The sequence below is a fragment of the Grus americana genome, chromosome 3, assembly GCF_028858705.1.
Source record: "Grus americana isolate bGruAme1 chromosome 3, bGruAme1.mat, whole genome shotgun sequence".
Classification (NCBI taxonomy): Eukaryota; Metazoa; Chordata; class Aves; order Gruiformes; family Gruidae; genus Grus; species Grus americana.
Window position 1 is genome coordinate 8,435,388 of NC_072854.1, and position 17,458 is coordinate 8,452,845.

Here is a 17,458-nt window from a genome sequence, read left to right on the forward strand (position 1 = left end):
GGAAAGAACCAGCTGTACCACTCCTGTAAAACAGTTCAAGATGCTCCAGTGAAATATTTATATTGGTAACTTTTTAACTTCTGACTGAAGCTTCCAAGGTAGCCACTGAGTGGGTGTCTTACTATCCCCATTTTGAAGCATAAAGAGGTGAAATGATTTATTTGAGACCACACCAGGAGTCAGTGGTCGAGCCAAGAAAAGAAACTAGGCTCAGTTCTGTGGTTTAATGAGAAAACCAGGCTTCCTCCTTGGTACTGTGCTCTCCAAACCCATGCTACGCAGAGTCCTGTGCTTGGAGCTTGCACGGACTCATTCCCACTTCTGTCGGTCCCCCTTCCCTCTTTCCTGTGCCTTCTAAGTTTGAGCAAAGCAAAATACCCGCCGACACTCAGCTAGGTTTCCAGCCATGAAGGACTTTCAGCTCTCCTACTGTAGCCACTGAATACAATCAGGTGACTCATCCCGATTCAAGGGAAAGAGCTGACATAAGCTTTGAATTTAGGATTTGACACCTTTTGTTGGCAGGTATCGCACAGCCTAAAATGGCTCTACATACTGGAAAGTAGCTCAGCTAAGAATAACTAAAACTCAACATCTCACATGAGTCTCCGCAGAACGCTTTCGCTCCAGCAGCAAAACAAGCACGGGCAAAAAACCATCAAGAAATAAATTCCAATCAATCCTTAGGGCCTCTATGCAGTATTAATGGAATTTAACAGCACAGGCAGCAATTTACTGCAGAAAACGCAGTGAGGGAACTCAGCAAGGGAAAGGCAACAGCTGTAATCCCTTACTGGTAGTGCCTGGTGCATCCGCACTCCCAACTACATCCTTGGATCACACACATCCGCACCTCCCTGCCCAGGCTCCTCTTTACATCATCAAACCTCCACTCAGCTGCCATCAGAGCATCCTTGCAGCGCCTGGTGGGAATTGCTTTTCCCCCTCCAGCCAAGCAGAGGTACCACCAGAGTGCAAAAAACCAGACACCGTGATGCGACGGGCGCAGTGCAGACAGCTACTTTGGGAGTTAAAGCCTTTTAAGGAGTGTGGTCTCAGTTTCATCGAAACTAAGAAGATTACAGGGCGAGTGACTACTGTCAAAAAGAGAGGTCTCAACAACAAGTACAAACTGTGAATGCTCCTGTAAGCAAATAGTGTAAGTGTAGGTCACATATTCAGCAGTTCAGCCTGTCTGTCTCAAATTCCATAACCCACCATTTAGACTCAACTACAGCCAGTATTTTAAATTGTGTTTCTGTGGCAGTGAAACCTCTTTGCATGCTTGATGGTTGTCAGACCTGTTTTCTTCACGTTGCAACTGCAAAATATTGCTGTTGACTGCTATGAGAGAATGTTAATGCTGCAGAGAAATGAAGAATGACAAAAGCAGGGAAATCCTTCTCTCCCAACCTCCCTCCCACTTGTCTTTTTTTTTCCCCAGGAGCAGCTGGGTAAAAATCCTGCATGCACTCCTTTGTTTGGGCTGCCTACTTTGTAAGGTGGCAACTTTTCTCCCAGCCTAGTAAATCTGGGGGATGAATGGATTGAGAGCAGCCCTGTGGAGAAGGACTGGGGGATACTGGTGGATGAAAAACTTGACATGAGCCAGCAATGCGCACTCGCAGTCCAGAAAGCCAACAGTGTCCTGGGCTGCATCAAAAAAAGTGTGGCCAGCAGGTCGAGGGAGGGGATTCTCGCCCTCTACTCTGCTCTTGTGAGATCCCACCTGGAGTACTGCATCCAGCTCCCGGGTCCCCTGTACAAGACAGACATGGAGCTGGTGGAGCAAGTCCAGAAGAGGCCACAAATACAGTCAGAGCGTTGGAATACCTCTCCTATGAAGACAGGCTGAGAGAGTTGTGATTGTTCAGCCTGGAGAAGAGAAGGCCCCAGGAAGACCTTACTGCAACCTTTCAATATATAAAGGGGGCTTATAAGGAAGATGGGGAGAAGCTTTTTACCAGGGCCTGTAGTGAAAGGACCAGAGGAAACAGTTTTAAACTGAAAGAGAGTAGATTTAGATTGGAGATAAGGGAGAAATTTTTTGATGAAGGTGATGAGACATTGGTTGCCCAGAGAAGTTGTGGACACCCCATCCCTGGAAATGTTCAAGGTCAGGTTGGATGGGCAACCTGATCTAGTGGAAGATGTCTCTGCCCAGGGCAGGGGTGTTGGACTAGGTGATCTTTAAAGGTCCCTTCTGACTCAAACCTTCCTGTGATTGTATGAAATCTGCTGCTTACCTGAGAGATAGATGTTGTCCCCAGCGCTGACCACACTGAAAAACTCTCGATCGTAGAAGGGCAGGCTGGCCAACGGGTACCACTTGTTGTTTTGGGGATTTAAGCAAGTGACTGCTGTTAAAGCACGTTGATTCATGCCAATCATCTGACGACCCCCAACTAAGACTATTACTTCAGCTACACCTAGGATTCAAGTAAGAAAAACAATATTATAAAAAAGTGACATCTCTCAACCAGGCAGGAGCCTATCAAAAAACACTCAGCAGAGTAATTTTAATGTACCATATATAAATCTGTTTTAGACTGCAATCAAACCAGGAAGGGTGAGAAAAAAGGGAGTGTGCGTGGCGGGGGGAGTGGTGGGTGAGGAACGACACTATGAATGTGCTTGAGAGAACTTGGGAGGGCGCATGCCATCTGGGAAAAATTTGAGGGGGAAAGAAATAAAAAGGTCTTTCCATGTAAAGATGCCCGTTGACTTCAACAGTCTTTGGGTGAAACCTGCATGTACCAAATTCCTGTTTCACTAAAAAAAATGGGAATTTTGTCACGGATTGTGATAGCTTTGGAGCTTGGCCATTATCCAGGGAAAGTATGTTTGGAGTTTAACCTGAAGAAGGTGTTCTCGCACTAAAAGCTACTATCTGGACGACAATTAGGCTGCAGATATGGTTCTTCATCCTCCATATGCTCTATTAACAGACCATTTTCTCGTGGTATTTTTTTGTGCTTTTCCCACAGAAAGCAGGTTTTCCAGATGTAGATAACATGTGCTCAAGCCATGGATCAAGGTCTTTGTGTACTAGGTGCTAGGAAACATGACAGAGATAGTCCCTGCCCTAATATAGTTATTAACTGAGATTTATCTGTGCTTGAACAGCTCCCCCAAGCCCAAAACACACAGGCTGTGCAGCAAGCCAAATTGTCTGTTCGTGAAAATGGACAAAACTTTTGCAATCCGCATTTCAGAGTTTTTATTTTCACTTTACAGCCAGAGCTGAGTCAAATCTGATCTGCGCGTTACTCCAGACTCATTATCCTGCAGTGATGAGTTGCAGTTTAACTCTGGGCCATTTTCTGGCTCCAAGAGTCAAGCGCTGGGGATGGTTTGGATTTAGCATTTAGCAGAAGTGTTAAAAATCTTTCCACAGCAATTGTAAGCCCAAGTGCAACTTGTTGCCGGGAGAGGTAGGCTCAGAAGCAGGACCATAAGGCCACGAGCTGGAAGGAATCGCCATTTCGGGAGCCGTGCTCACGGCCGAACCTGTTGCTGTGATGTGTTACGGTGCCCAGCCTAGAGATAAGTGTGCACAGGCGGGGGGTCAGAAGCACAGAAGTGAGATTGCCAGCAAGAGCGATTAGGAGCTGCAGCGGAGAGAAATGTGTCTTCAGAGTAATGGATTATCGTCATTCTTCATTAGCGTTTTCCAAAAAATATATTTGTGTCATTCAAGCAAGGTTACTCTCTTAAAAGTTATTAAGCTAAAGTGCTGTACAGTTTTAAATAAATATTTCTCAGAGATCATTATTTTTGCGCCATACCAGAAAATCTAATCACCTGTGTAAGACATAACTTGATTATAATCAATGACCTCGAGAGGGCATGTGACATGCTGCAGCGAGTCCACAAAGGGTGTTTAGAGATCCTTTGTGCCTACATGAATGCCGTTGATATGCAAAATAACATGATTCTATATAATTAGACTCTGACCTAAAAAACTATAATCACCCTCTCTTACCCCGAGAGAATCACTTTTCCCTCATCAACAAGCTTCTGGAAATGGTTCATATTACACCTACAATTTTATATACATAAAATAAGCACTTTTCAAAAATCCCTTCAAACATCACACCATTAGTTGTCTTCAATGAAAGACTTTTTAGGGTAGATTGTTATTGAAAGTCCTCTACACTTCATCCTTCTGAAAGGTGCCTTGATGAGGCAGTCTCCAGAAGCTGCAAATGCCGTGGTTTGATATGCCAGCTCCATGCCACATTAGCATTAGTGGCAGTGACAGAAAGTTTTGCCTGCCTTTGTGATCGTACTTACGGGAGGCAGAAGTACAGGGAGCACGTTAAAACAATTCACCTGTTTCATCTGACTCCTTCTTGGATGCGGTGTTCCTACATGATACTTGTACCACTCTCTGTTCAGCAAATATTTAGGATATTTCTCACGCTACCATGATATGGGCTCTGCTGGTGAGTTGGGCACTTGGGGTTTTTTCATGTATTTTTCCAAAAAGAAAAATGCATGCATTCCTCAGGTGAGAAACTTCTTGAAGCGGTACGGTTCTCCATAGCTACTGGGTTTTTAAAAGGGAATATATCATGTGTGATCAGTTTGTTTAGGAGGCAGCCAACAGCCTTCACTGGTACTGTAAGACTCACGGTATGAAAATAACATATTTACATAGGGCTGTGAATGTGAAACTGTTTTATGAATATTAGTCCTATCCTCCCCACAAGAGGCTGAATGGCAAAGCAGCAAATTATTCACCTATTTTTACAGCTAGAGAAACCAAGGCTCGGAGGGCAAGGGGCTCACTTTCAGGACAATGGGTGCCTGTCACAGTCTCTGCCAAAGCTAGTAATTCCTAAAAATTAGGCTCCTTAAAATCTAATTTCAGGAGCGTACATCTAAACACCCATTGTGAGAAGCTCCTAAACACTCGAGCAAAGCAGAAATGGAAAATTGAGCTTGAAATACCACCAGGCTCCGAGAAGGAGCCAAGGGAAGGAGCCTAGGTCCATGCCCCATCACTGGGCATGTCCTGGCCACGCTGGGAACTGCCGGACCAGAGAGCTGGTGTCACTGAACAAAGTTTTGTTTTACCTGCAGAGAGCCTGGGCCGGGTCCTCGGCGTCTGCATCTCTTGTCGGGCGTGCGGCAGCATGTGATAACGTTTGGCTTCATTCACTAGATCCCGGCAAGCCTCCGAAGACTTTATCAACTCCTCGTTGTCAACAACGTTTAGCAGATAGCTGGGATGGATGAAGGGGAGGCGCACGACTGCCAGCAACTCCGCGGCGTACTACGGGGGGGGAAATAATAACACACTGCATCCTTCGTGCGGAGTTCAGACGCTCGGCATCTCTGCCTCCTTCCCTGCAAACCGTCCCCTGTCACCCAACCTGGTACGGCGCTTGTCATGGATGCTGCATACAAGCCCTGCTTAGCCATCGGGTGGGACAGAGACAACGCAGCCCTCAGTGCTCTCCGACCCAGGCTGGTTTTGGTCCCAGGGAACTGAAAATAATCTTCAAAAGGTGACAATTCTTGATATATAGCACTGTATGGAGGGATCTTTGAAATAAAAGCTCATTCTGAACTCAGGCTGAATATAACACCTTGGGCACTGGAGACATGGAGTCAGCTTTTGAATTTTCTGCATTAACCTTGAAATGCAAGCATGGTCGCTGCACTGTAAAACAACTCCAAAACAAGTCTTTTCTGGCACTATAAATGTGAAACAAAAGCCAGTAAATAGGGTGGATTTCAACAACTGCTATGGCAGACACTGAATAATATCAGCCAATTTGCTAAAAAATCTTTTAATTAATAGGGTTTATTTATTGGTGAAACAAATCATGTGCTTCTAGATTTTGGGGAAGTCAGACTCCAGAGGGTGCTACACAAATACTGACAGTTAAGTTTCATCTTCTAAATAAATACATTAAACCTCGGAGGGCAAAGGACATCCGAGCAAATGAAGCTGTCTGTCACTGAACGCGGCTTAAAGGAGAACAAAACCCCAAGAGAGAAAACTGCCATCGAAAAACCGAGAGTCCATCCCCAGATTATTCTTTTTATATATAATTGGTTATATCACAACACAGCACAAGAGTACAGTGAAAAGCAGAGTAATAGGAAAACGTGGTTCTCGAGAAGCAATGCACACAAACAGGATGCAAACCAAGGGTGTGCAGCAAGAAAAGATAATCATCTGTTGTAATAAATATTCATAGAGCAGCAGCATCCTAAGATCCCAACTGGGACTGAGGCCAGGATGCAAATAAATATTTCTGAGGTCCGTACGACCGGTCCTGAGAAACGCTGGGCGCCAGCAGCATCTGTTGGCCTGCAGATGCCTCCGGTCTTCCAGAAGCTACTTGGCTCTCGCTTTCTCAGCATGCCTGTCCCTGAGAGCCAAGTCACAGCAGGAGCAGGGATGGGAATGGGGCAGGGTACAGCGAGATGGGAGGGCAGGGATGTGGCCTGAGCCAGCTAATGGGCTGGCCAGGCAGGTGAGGATGCACTGACAGCCGGGACTGCTTCCAGGGCCTCCCCTTTCCGCACCCAAAGTGAAGAAGCAGGCTTCATTTAGGAGGAGAACAGAGGATTTCTCCTCCTAACAGCGTTTCACACTACTCTCCTGCTGGAGAGCCACGTCAGCCTGGTGCAAGCTCAGTCAAAGCGAGGATGTGACTTCCCGCGGGGAGCTGAACCCCGCACGGCAGCAGGGAGACGGCCAGGGTCTCAGGCTGACTCCCACCCCCTGCTCACCAGCCCTCCTTGACACCAGGGCCAGCAATTTTAGGTACAGCCCAAAGAGTTTAGGTCTGGCCACCCTGCAGTTGTTTGGAGATAAAAAAGTGATGCAAAAGACACAGAAAAATGACAGAGCTCAACTTCTGGAAAAAATCCCACGTGAGCGGCGAGTCCGTGGCTCCTCGCTATCACCTCTGGCACAGCACGGGGCTGAGTAGGGCTTGAGATCACTTCATCAGCCTCCACACCAGAAAAGAGGACACTCCTCTCTTTTCCCTTGCTGAAATCCATTTCTAAGGCGCTTTCTAGGGGGTAAAACGGCTGCTCCCCTTCCCCAGAGTCACAACTGTCAGGCACTTGGCTGCAGATATCTTAATGTCATTAAACGGTACCTTGTAGGAGAGGGAGCAGTGGACATATGGCAGTGGGTGGCAAAGCTCTGATTTCAGGAAGTGCTTTTTTTAAGAAGGTTGGGGGCGTTTAACCTTACACGGGAGCCAAGACGAAACGTGGCATCGGGACACGGGAATAATGTGGATAGCGGGTATATCGAGGATGAGCCATACAACCCCCGGCGGGGAGGTTAATCCCCACTACAGGCTGCTCAAGAAGCAGTACGAGTCGCTAAAGGGCAGTTTAAATAAAGTTGTAAAATATATGGAGTGTAGAGCGGAGCCAGGACCTTCCCTCGGAGTGGTGGGACACACCAGCACTGTCCCTGATGCTCCCTGCACTGGAAGCAGCTGCAACACGAAGCAATGCAAAACACGGGCGCAAACAGTTGTGCCACTAAATTAGGACGCAGGGTTCGAGAGTCGCCACGATGTCCCGAAGCCAAGTGTGAATTAGCACTGGGAAGAGAGCTCTCCTCCGGCAGGGACAGACAATTCCCACGGGCCCGGCAGAGCGACCGCCTCCATTTTCCACCTTTCCCAGAATAAACGGGGCAGTGCCGCTGCCTGAGCACGGCGAGCTCTCCTTCTCGCTCGCCCACCTTGCTTTAATTAGATAAGTGAGAAAATGTGATTCTGTTTCTCTCCTGGATTTTCTTCCCCCCTTTCTCTCCTCTTTTGTCTGAACTTGTGGCTTATTTTGAAGGGGAATAATAATTAGAACATGTTGCTCCCTTTCATCAGCTTGAAAGTTAATGTCACATATCAAAACCGATGTCACTTTTCACTCTTATTCTACCTTTCGCTCAAACAACCAGAAAAAGCTGGCTCTCTGTGTGTGTGTGTGTGTGTGTGTGCGCACGACCGCGCGCAGTCGCAACTCGGGCTCGTCGCTGATGGCATTAAGGGTACATACAATCGCAGTGTTTTTCACCAAGGGATTTGAAGAGTACGTACCATCGCAGTGTCTCTAGAAGACAGGAGAGGCTTTTATAAACCAACGGCTTTTCGCACCAGCTCTTTTAAGCACTATAGTCAAGGGTGAATTTCATTTAGCCTCGCTGATTTAAGAATATTCAAGTGATTTAGGCAATCAGCAGCCTTTTTCTTTGGGATTCTCCCTTATGAAGGCTTCCTAGCTCCGTTAGCTATGATTGTACTAAATATCCTGTTACTATTATCCTTTTCATTTAAGACTGGAATAAGCACCATAAAGCATTTCAACCTCCTTACCATCTGTCATTTGCTCTCCATTCTCTCTTGTCTTTCCGTTGTTCCTTATACAGCTATGAAATATCTACTGCACCTACTGACGTTACTGGGTTTTATTAAAACAGCAGAATACCTGTGCAGGGCATGTTGCCAAATTCAGCAGACAACAACCTCTGGTCCCTGGAGTTGCAGTTTACGCCTGTAACTCTGGGGGCATTTTCTTCTCACTACTCGGCTGCGGGCACTGGCTGGACAAGTAGAAATATTTCTCAGGTCTTTGCTGGGAATCACTTATGACTACTCTACAACCTGCATTGCATGCCAGGGTGAAGCAGAGAATATTAATGCTCCTTTTGGTCTAAAATTGGGAGTTATCAACTCATAGACATGGGACACCATGCCTCACCTCCTTGAAGATGGACACCATTATGCAAAAATCTAACAAATTTATTGCTTAAAATGCTAGGGAGGTTTTTGAAGACCATCAGAACTGGTTTCTCAGGCGACGTGAACCTCAGCGTAGCTCCCGTTGGATGAAGGGAGCTGGTTGGGTTTTGCACCAGCAGAGGATCTAGTCCATAGACTCCTTGCTGAGCAATGATGCTGCCAGATACTCCTGTGGTGCTGTGCACGGCCGGGCTGATCCTGCAGGAGCCATAGCACCGCTACCACCTGCCAAAGGCTTTTTGGACAGTCACTGGGGACATGGTAGAGTAGCGACTTTTGAGAGATGGCTTACTTCAAGGGACCTATTTCATCGATACCGATTTCGATGGCTGAACAGAAAGTAGGGTCTTCAACCAGCCTGCCATCACAAGCATGTTTCATAAAAAACAGGGAAAGAAAAATCTTAGGTGATCTTATCTTTTCCTAATTGCCTAAACATTTCGGGGGAGAGATTCAGCTCTAGATTCAGACACCTAAATAGGTACGTGCAAGCAAGTATTTACTTGTCAGCTAGACATGTGTAAACTTACATTAAAATTAATAGAGATTTAGTCAACACACTTAACACCGTCCCCAGAGCAATCTGAGCTGAGTGGCTGCATCACGCACCAGGGGAAGCAGAGAATATCAATGTCCCCTCCTGGCCTAAAACTGCGAGCCATCAGCTCCTGGGAAAGGGAGTGTGAGCCTCAGCTCACGCCACATCACGATGTCTACAACCAGTTGTCAACCCGAACTAGAGGGTGATTAATTCTTGCGTCCATTTGCTCTGGGCGCTGTGCTCGGAAGTTTGTGATCACGCTATGAGGAAGCCTAAATGTTTTCATTGGGTCAGCCTTGACTCAGAGGAATATATGACCAACACGATCCGCTATACCTTGAAGTTGACCCTCTCAAGCCTTTCCCTAATAACCTGTTCATACATAAATTACTCTCATCTCGGTAGGCAGGTCAGAGCTCGAGCAAACTAGATTACAAAACAGTTGAATGTGGGGTTTTTTTGTTCTTGGCTGGTAGTTTAAGTGAGGACATTTAGTTTGCTAAACTTTGGGTGACATTTCTTCTCCTACTAATATTGGTATTATGAATGCTTGCTTGCAAGTGGGCTTTGTTCTGGTATCTTCTAAGTCCCAGTTACAAAACCCTCTTCAATATCACATTAAAAATAATCTTTTTATTCTCAAATCTCTAACACAGTAAAACCCTCACAGGTATTCTCCAAAAGGACTCTCCATGTGCTCCTGCATAGACTTGGGCTACAACAGTATGCAGTTAGTTTTAAAAGGAAATATGTTTACTGTGACAGAGTCAAATTTCTTGCTCCTTAAACGCTACACTGGAAAGCTCTCAAGATTTTTAACATTTTTGAAGTAATGCCCAGAGAGGTTAAAATAATGTTTCCCTTATGCCTTATAACTCATCTGTCTCTCTAGTTTACTGTTCTTCCTACAAAGGACCCTTTGTGCTATCTGCCTAAAGAAACAGGCTTCAGCTAGAAATACAAACACAGAAGTCAGATTACCCACATTACGACAGGGGCTTGCTCCAACAAACTGCTGTTTCAGCTCTTTATGTGTAATTCCAAGAGAATTTTTAAAAACATTATGAAGTAGGGATATATTCCATTCATCTGTGAGCGACGAAGGAGATTTGTCGTTTCACATAAACCCTGGGTTCAGACTCGTCCCATGCCTTGCACCAGCCCGATCTGAGAGCTGCAGCAAGGACCAACTCAGATGGAGGAAGCCATCGGGGACAGATCTGAAGCAGCATCAGTTCTCCACTGCATAAACATCCTTCAGATGAGAAGAGGGCACTCTAATTAATAAAACACACTGAATCCCCCAAAACAGCAGATGCTAGCCTTTGGTGTCTACCCTGTTGCCAGGTAATGAACCGCCCAGCTGGCTCTGTCGACAACGATGGCTGGGGACGTGGCACGGTGGCCAAGCACGAAGGCGCACTGGAGTGGTGATGCGAGTGGTCCCTCCCCACAACCATCTCCAGCCCAGCCCAGGCTTCCCCACCAGGTCACCTACCCTGATATTCAAAATATTGCCGCCTCCAAGTCCCCAAGTGCAAGCCCGGCAGGGAACTGGCTGGTTTGGGGAAGCCAAAGCTGTTGGTGCACTGCTTTGCCATTCTCAGAAAGATGCCTTTTTTGGCTAGATTTTCATGGTGCTGCCGTGCTACTTGGTAATGAGGGTACTTGCTTTGATACATCTAACCCCTGGGAATTAAAAAGACATTTTGTGTTTCCAGTAACCTGCTGCACATTCCTGCTGCACATTCACATCCAAGCCCAACCTAAGCTCTCTGGTGCGCTTGGTATATTTATTAATCACCTGTATTGACTTCTTGGAATTGCAATGCTGCCTTCAGAGGAAACCAAAAAGCTTGGTAGCGTGTCAGTCGACAGCCTCATAATATCATGAGATAAGCATGTGGCAGAAAATCTGGTTCGCAGGCGCTGGGTTCAGCCGGTGGCTCAGTGGCGGGATGCCACGTGCATAAATCTCATGCCTAGCAAGAAGGAAAGAGCAGCCCCTCTGTCTTCCTGAAATAAGGTTTCAACGTGACATCTTTATGGCAGCACAGCTGACTAAACACTGTAATGTCATCAGCGCCGCATAAAGTGAACTGCTGTCCTCTTTTCCGAACTGTTTGCAAAGCAGCACACGGGTAGGTATTTCTAGCAGTAATATGATGAGAATTTTTTAAATATGCAGGAAGATAAATCATTGTTCCATCACACTTGGAATTCACCTGACACCGAGGCTTAAGAAATCTCCACATTTACCAGGCAGTCTCCATCTCGCTGACTAAACTCTAACAAAAAAGCCTCCTAAATTCCCCCAAAGGTTACTAGAGAGGTGAGTGGTGTTTCTTTTGTTTATGGGCAGCCACCTATTCAAACGCCCGTATGCACACAGATGAACCGCAAAAGCATGCTGCCAATAACAAAATGGCTGAAGCTTATAAGAGGTTTCATAAAACCAAGTAAAGTCCTGATACATCCACCCCTACAACACACCGATGCACGAATCCATGCACAATAATTCTCCAAAATGCTTCTTGTCTATGGTGTAAAATAATTTTGTTTCTGGAGGTCCATCCTGAGTGCCGGGGCCGTGTGCAGCACAAGTGAGCACGTGTGAGGAGCTGCTGACGTGTGTCTTTGTAAGGCTATTGCTTCAGCAACAGCAGAGAAATATTTTGTAAAAAACAGGAAAATGTGTTGGAAAAGCCACAAATGAAGAGACTGAGAAGACTGGGAGACGAGAGAGCTCATCAAACCAATTTAAACTTTAGAGAAATAATTCAGTAGATTTATGGTCACAGGTATCCCTTTAAAAAAACATAAAAGTTTAGCATAGGGGGGATTTAAGGAACTGTTGATGTCACCTCCATCCTCTCTTTTTTTTATTTAATGCAGTTTCTTCCTCCAATATATAGCTAAGGGCATGTTCCTGCACTGATTCTGTTCCTGCTGTTGCCTTTTCTTCTTTCTCTCTAAGCCTGTACAGGCTCTGAGTGTGTCTGCAAAAGCCTCATTTAAATCTGAGCTCTTTGAGCAGCCTGTCCCTGGGAAATCACAGGGGTTACCGCTCATCCCTCGCGTTTTTCACTTTCAGAGAAATTGGAGCTTCTTGCACTTTCATTATGGCATCTTTTTGAATTTCTCTGCTCTTCCCACAAATGGATTTCAAAGCATCAGGGTAGTCTGGGCTTTTCAAAGAAGCCTAATTGAACCGTAATAGAGTGTTAGTGCCTAATTCACTTAGGCCCCCTTGTAGGCTTCCTTTTCATACCTATTCCAGCACTGCTTTCCTGAAGCTTAATGCCCTTAAGTACATTGATTGATCAATTAATTTCCTATTATGATGAACTTACTTAAGTTCTACTTGCTGGTATTGGGTATCAGCATTTGAACATATGATTGCCTCCCTGTTGCCACAGAGCAGTGTTGGTATTGTGCTTGTTCCCTGTCACATTCCCCATTTTCTTGGAGCAAAACGCTCTTCTGTGTAACTTTGGAGACTCTTTAAAATGTGCCTGAGAAGTTATGCTACCATCTCAACAGCCTAACTGCAGATCAGGGATCTTCCATCCACTCTCTCATGGTTACTAACCCTTCTCCTCTGTAGCATCTTGCCTCCAAACTGCCATTCGCTGTCGCTGCCAAAATACAGCTCATTAGCATTTGTAACAATTTTGACATAAATCCTCTTCTCTTTCTCTCCATCACCTTTCCTTACCCTCATCGACAGATACAGGGCTTTCAGGTGGGCTTTGTGTTTGCTTAGACTAATTTGCCTGGTCTCAAATTCATTCCAGTGGTCCTTACTGTTGTTACACCCTCTGCATCCTTCCAGGAAACTCCTTTCCTTGGGGCTTCAAACACTTGTAGATGTTTATCCCTCTTTAGCTGTCATTAGGCCAAGTCATGCATATTGACATCTTTTAATCTTTTTTTTCTCACATCAGTTCCTTCAGTCTTTTAATCATTTGTGTTGCTCTCCTCTAAATTACCTCCAATTTGTCTACGCATCTCTGGTTCCCAAGCACCATGAAGATGCTGTTTAGACAGATCTGCCTCTGAGGACACAAGTTCATAGAAGGCTTGTTAGTGCCTTTATAGTGGAGACATTTCATTTTGCTGCTGGACACTGTGATTTTAAAGAGGGTTTAAAAAAGGGCCACACGACTATATCCTTGCAGAGTGCAACAAAATGTAACTGCCGTTCAGCCGAGCCGCTCGTCTGTCCCTCATCACTGCAGTACCTGCCTCTCTTCCAGCACTACTCTGGGCAACGTGTTGAAATGTTTGTCCTCTCCTCACTTCTTGTTCCTCCTCAGGGTGAGAGGAAAGCTTCATGCAACTGGACATCTTGTTGTCTTGTTTTCCCAGGCTTTCTGTTATTAATAAGCATGTCACTATTTTTTTTTTTTTTTATGTCCGAGAAAAGACATACAACTTTGGACTTGGAGCAGTGAGAAAGTTTCCACTGAGCTTTGGTACGTCCGTGCTCTGGGCAGGCAGCAAATTGCTGCAGGTCCAGCAACTTCACACCTTCCCCATCCCGTGCTGATGCTGGGCATGACTGCGGCTCTGCACAGCTCTGGCAGTCGCTAGTACCAGCGGAAAAAAAATGGCTCGTTATCCACCGGATCCTCCCAACAGCCCACGTGGGAGGCATCACTTCCACCAGCTTACAGTGTAAGAAATGGGGGCAGAAAGGTGAAACAACCTGCCCAAGGCCACGCAGAGAGCTGGGGGACGAGCTCAGGTGAAGACTGCTTGGGGCCTGGCAGAAATCTTTGCTTGTTTGGACAGCTCAGACCATCCTGGTTTCCAGACAGTAAAGCCTCCATTATACAATATATTTTTTGCATGAGTTTGCCAGAGTTGCAATAAGCTTATCAAGGGGATAACTGTTAGGATAAACCCTACAATCTTGTCCGTCAGTCAGGAAGAGAAATAAATAGAAAAACCAGTAAATTCAGCTTTTCCAGATGTGCCAGTCGGCTGCAGGCTTTCCACTCAGTGACAAGCAATCAAGAGGACTTCTACAGCCAGCGCTCCGTGTCCGCTGGTACAGGAAACTACCCACCTAGTCCAGACCTCACTTCACGGGCTGCTTCTTTTGGTTAGACTGATTTTATGCACCTGCACTGCCAGCAGCACTCAAATAGCTCTGTAAACGTTACCATATGAGCCAGTGCGCTGCTCCAACGCACTGGATACAGCTATTTACCAAATCCTAGCTTAACACATATGTCGTCCTCTGAACTGCCTCTTTGTCTTATGTAGATGGATCAGTAACCTTTAAAGCACTGTTATTCTCTCTTTGTAACAAGGCTTGGGGGGTGGTTTTTGTAATGCCACAGAGCACTTTCATAAGCACCAGAAGACTTTGTATGAGCACAATCTGCAGAATTAAAAGTCTGCCAGAGCACAGCTTTTCAACTTGCCTTGCAAACAAATCCCTGCCACTGCCCTCCAGCCTGGCGAGGAAAGAATTAACAAAAGCAGAAACAATTAGATACCTGAAGAAGAGCTTTTAGAAAGGCAGAGAAGAGCAGGAAAATGGCAAACTCAACACCCTTCAAGGACAATGGGAGGCTCAGCTGAAAATCTCCTTCCCCGAGGCTCTCAGAAAGGGATCCGGAGAGAAGGGGAGGCAGTGATGGATAAAGTTGTCGTAAGAGCACGGCACAAGGAGCTGCGGTGTGGGGAACACAAGTGGTGAGATTTACTGTCCCCAGGTGTAAGCTTGCACTCCAGAGTGATACCAAGCCATTGAAGCACAGGGAGTTTTGGGGGGCTGCACCTGCCCGGGGGGCAGAGGGTGCTGATTTAGGGAGAAGGCTGCTTCTCCAAGCTCCTCTGCAGGGATGTCTCTGCTGAGCGAGCTCCTGCCAGGCTCAGCCAGGGAAGGTGGACATGCAGGTGAGGTGAAGGGCACAGACCTTTCCCTGTTTGTGCCACACATCCACCTTTGGGAGAATCACCAGTTCAGTGCTTGGAAGAAGCTGTCGAAGAGGCATTTTAATCACCCGCTGTTGGAGCTATTGAAAATAAAAACGTGATGATAGAGCCTGGCCTGTCAGGCAAAGGGAGGTGGGGAGAGGGGAGATGTGAAGAAAGTGTGGGCCCTGGAAATCCAGTCCCTGAAAGATGTAACTGCCAGGACTGCCTTTGGGAGAGAGAAATAAAACCAGACTGGTCACCTGAGGAGTGCAGTAGAGCAGGAGCAATGTCTTCGGGCTGCTGCAATTCATCACTAAAACCTCTCCAGCAACACTCCCATTGGATCCCACTGGCTGGGTGCAGAAGCAGCTGCTGCTGCACTGGTGTCCTCCATGTGCTGGTTCCCCACCCCAAAGAGTCTAAAAAGAGTTGAGTGAATCCATCTCACCAAACTGTGAATAAAGCCAAAATATCCATGCAAGAATAATTCCTGCAAGAAGCTCCAACCGGCATTCGCTATTACCATGGTTGCCCAGTTCTGCAAAGCTCTGAGCAGCCTGTGCATCTCATGGGAGCTTGGGCACTTCCCAGCATGGTGGGCCTTGCTGCACACCAAGCACAAATTTTCATTCATCATCTTTATCAGAAATAAGATTATTTAGATCTATCTTCCTTCCTATCCACCCCCAGAGCTATTTGTTCCTGGGCTCTGAAAATGCAGAAGTCATTATTGTAAAGATGGTACTTTTCATGGTAAGTATGAGTTCCTACTTTTAGAAAATAAGTACCTATTTAACTAAGAGCTTTATAATAGATCAAGTAGTGCACAGAGTACAAAAAAAGGGAGAGCTATGATCCAAAGAAACTAGTTTAGTGGTAGGATTGGGCATGAAAAAGTTATCTGCTTAGTATCTTTAATTTTAATTTATTCAAGACCCTCATCTCTGGATAAATACAAATTAAAAATTAAAAGCCCTTGTAAAGTAATGCATGAAACCAAAGCACCACAGAGAAATTTGGAGAAGCAAATAAAACTGCCATCATGAACTACAAAGGCACTGCAGAAGCAGGGCAGAGGGAAAGGCAACTTGGAAATCAAAAAAAAAACCCAAACCAACCCAACTGCAACACGAAAGTAAGAGAGGAGGAGATGGCGATGGTGGCAGCAGTGAGAGCGGGGCAAGAAAAACCACCGCTTTAAAAAATAAATTCCTAACATCACCGCAGCAGGGCACAGAAGGAAATATTTAAAGCAGCAATTGTGACAATGTAACCCAACTGCCTGTGAGTGACACAGGAGCAAACAGGCTCCCGCTGCAGGGCTCCTGCACGCCGGCCTCTCGGAACAATCCCCAAGGTTGCGCTAGGTCCAGAGCTCAGAGCCGCACACAGCTGACTGCTGTCATCAAACTTGCAGCAAGGAATGAAATACTCTATAAACCAGGGGGTTTTTCAAGGCCAGTGAGAGCCAAAAAGGGGCCCATTTCAGTAAATCAATGATATGGTGTAAATGTTTTAGGCAGCGATAATATTGGGCAGTACTAAACGCAGAGAGGAGCGGGTCCCCAGCAGAGGATTGCCCTGCTGAGCCACGTCACCCGCTCGCACAGGGCAGGGCCAGTTCAGACAAATCCCCTGGGAGCTGCAGCTTGCCGGCAGGGGCCAGGGGCTGAGCTGGCAGCGGCAGTGCAGGCAGCGCGGGCAGCAAGGCTTGGCCTGGCATGGAGTCCCCACCACCCTAATGCCCTTATCCCCATCCAGCAGCCCAGTGAGGTTGGGAATTGCTATTTCTCCCATTTTCCAGGTGAGAGACAGAGATACAGCTGCTTCGGATCACATCCGATAATGTATTTAATATCCCATTGCACACTTAGGTGCTTGAATTTCCATTTAAATCGAGAAGATACACACTTTCATGATGCAGGACGGCACTAACAATGTGTGGCCAAGTGTTTCCCCGAGTCCCAGTCTGGTCCATAAGCAACTGGACTGTCCTCCTTAAACTAGCCAAAACTGTGACCGGGGATCAACAGAATTTGGCCTTGCCAGCATGGGCCAGCAACTTTGGCCTCCAAACGAGCATAAAGGGGGAAAACAACCTTCCCCTTCTGGGGGCTGTGGGGAGAACTGACGTCCAGATGGAGAGGTTTGGGGTTCAGACCACCACAATTCACTCTGCACGTACAGTGACTTG

General features: G+C 46.3%; 1 protein-coding gene across 5 annotated transcripts in view; it reads right to left on the minus strand.

The window, feature by feature from the left end:
* The window catches only part of KLHL29 (kelch like family member 29), a 409,152-nt gene that overhangs the window by 31,796 nt on the left and 359,898 nt on the right, over positions 1 to 17,458 (minus strand). For all 5 annotated transcript variants that reach the window (XM_054822071.1, XM_054822074.1, XM_054822072.1 and 2 more), the window contains 2 exons: positions 5,083 to 5,281; positions 2,247 to 2,429 (listed from right to left, as the gene is read on the minus strand). In XM_054822071.1, coding sequence (XP_054678046.1) covers positions 2,247 to 2,429; positions 5,083 to 5,281 — 382 coding nt within the window. The remainder of the gene's footprint in view (positions 1 to 2,246; positions 2,430 to 5,082; positions 5,282 to 17,458) is intronic.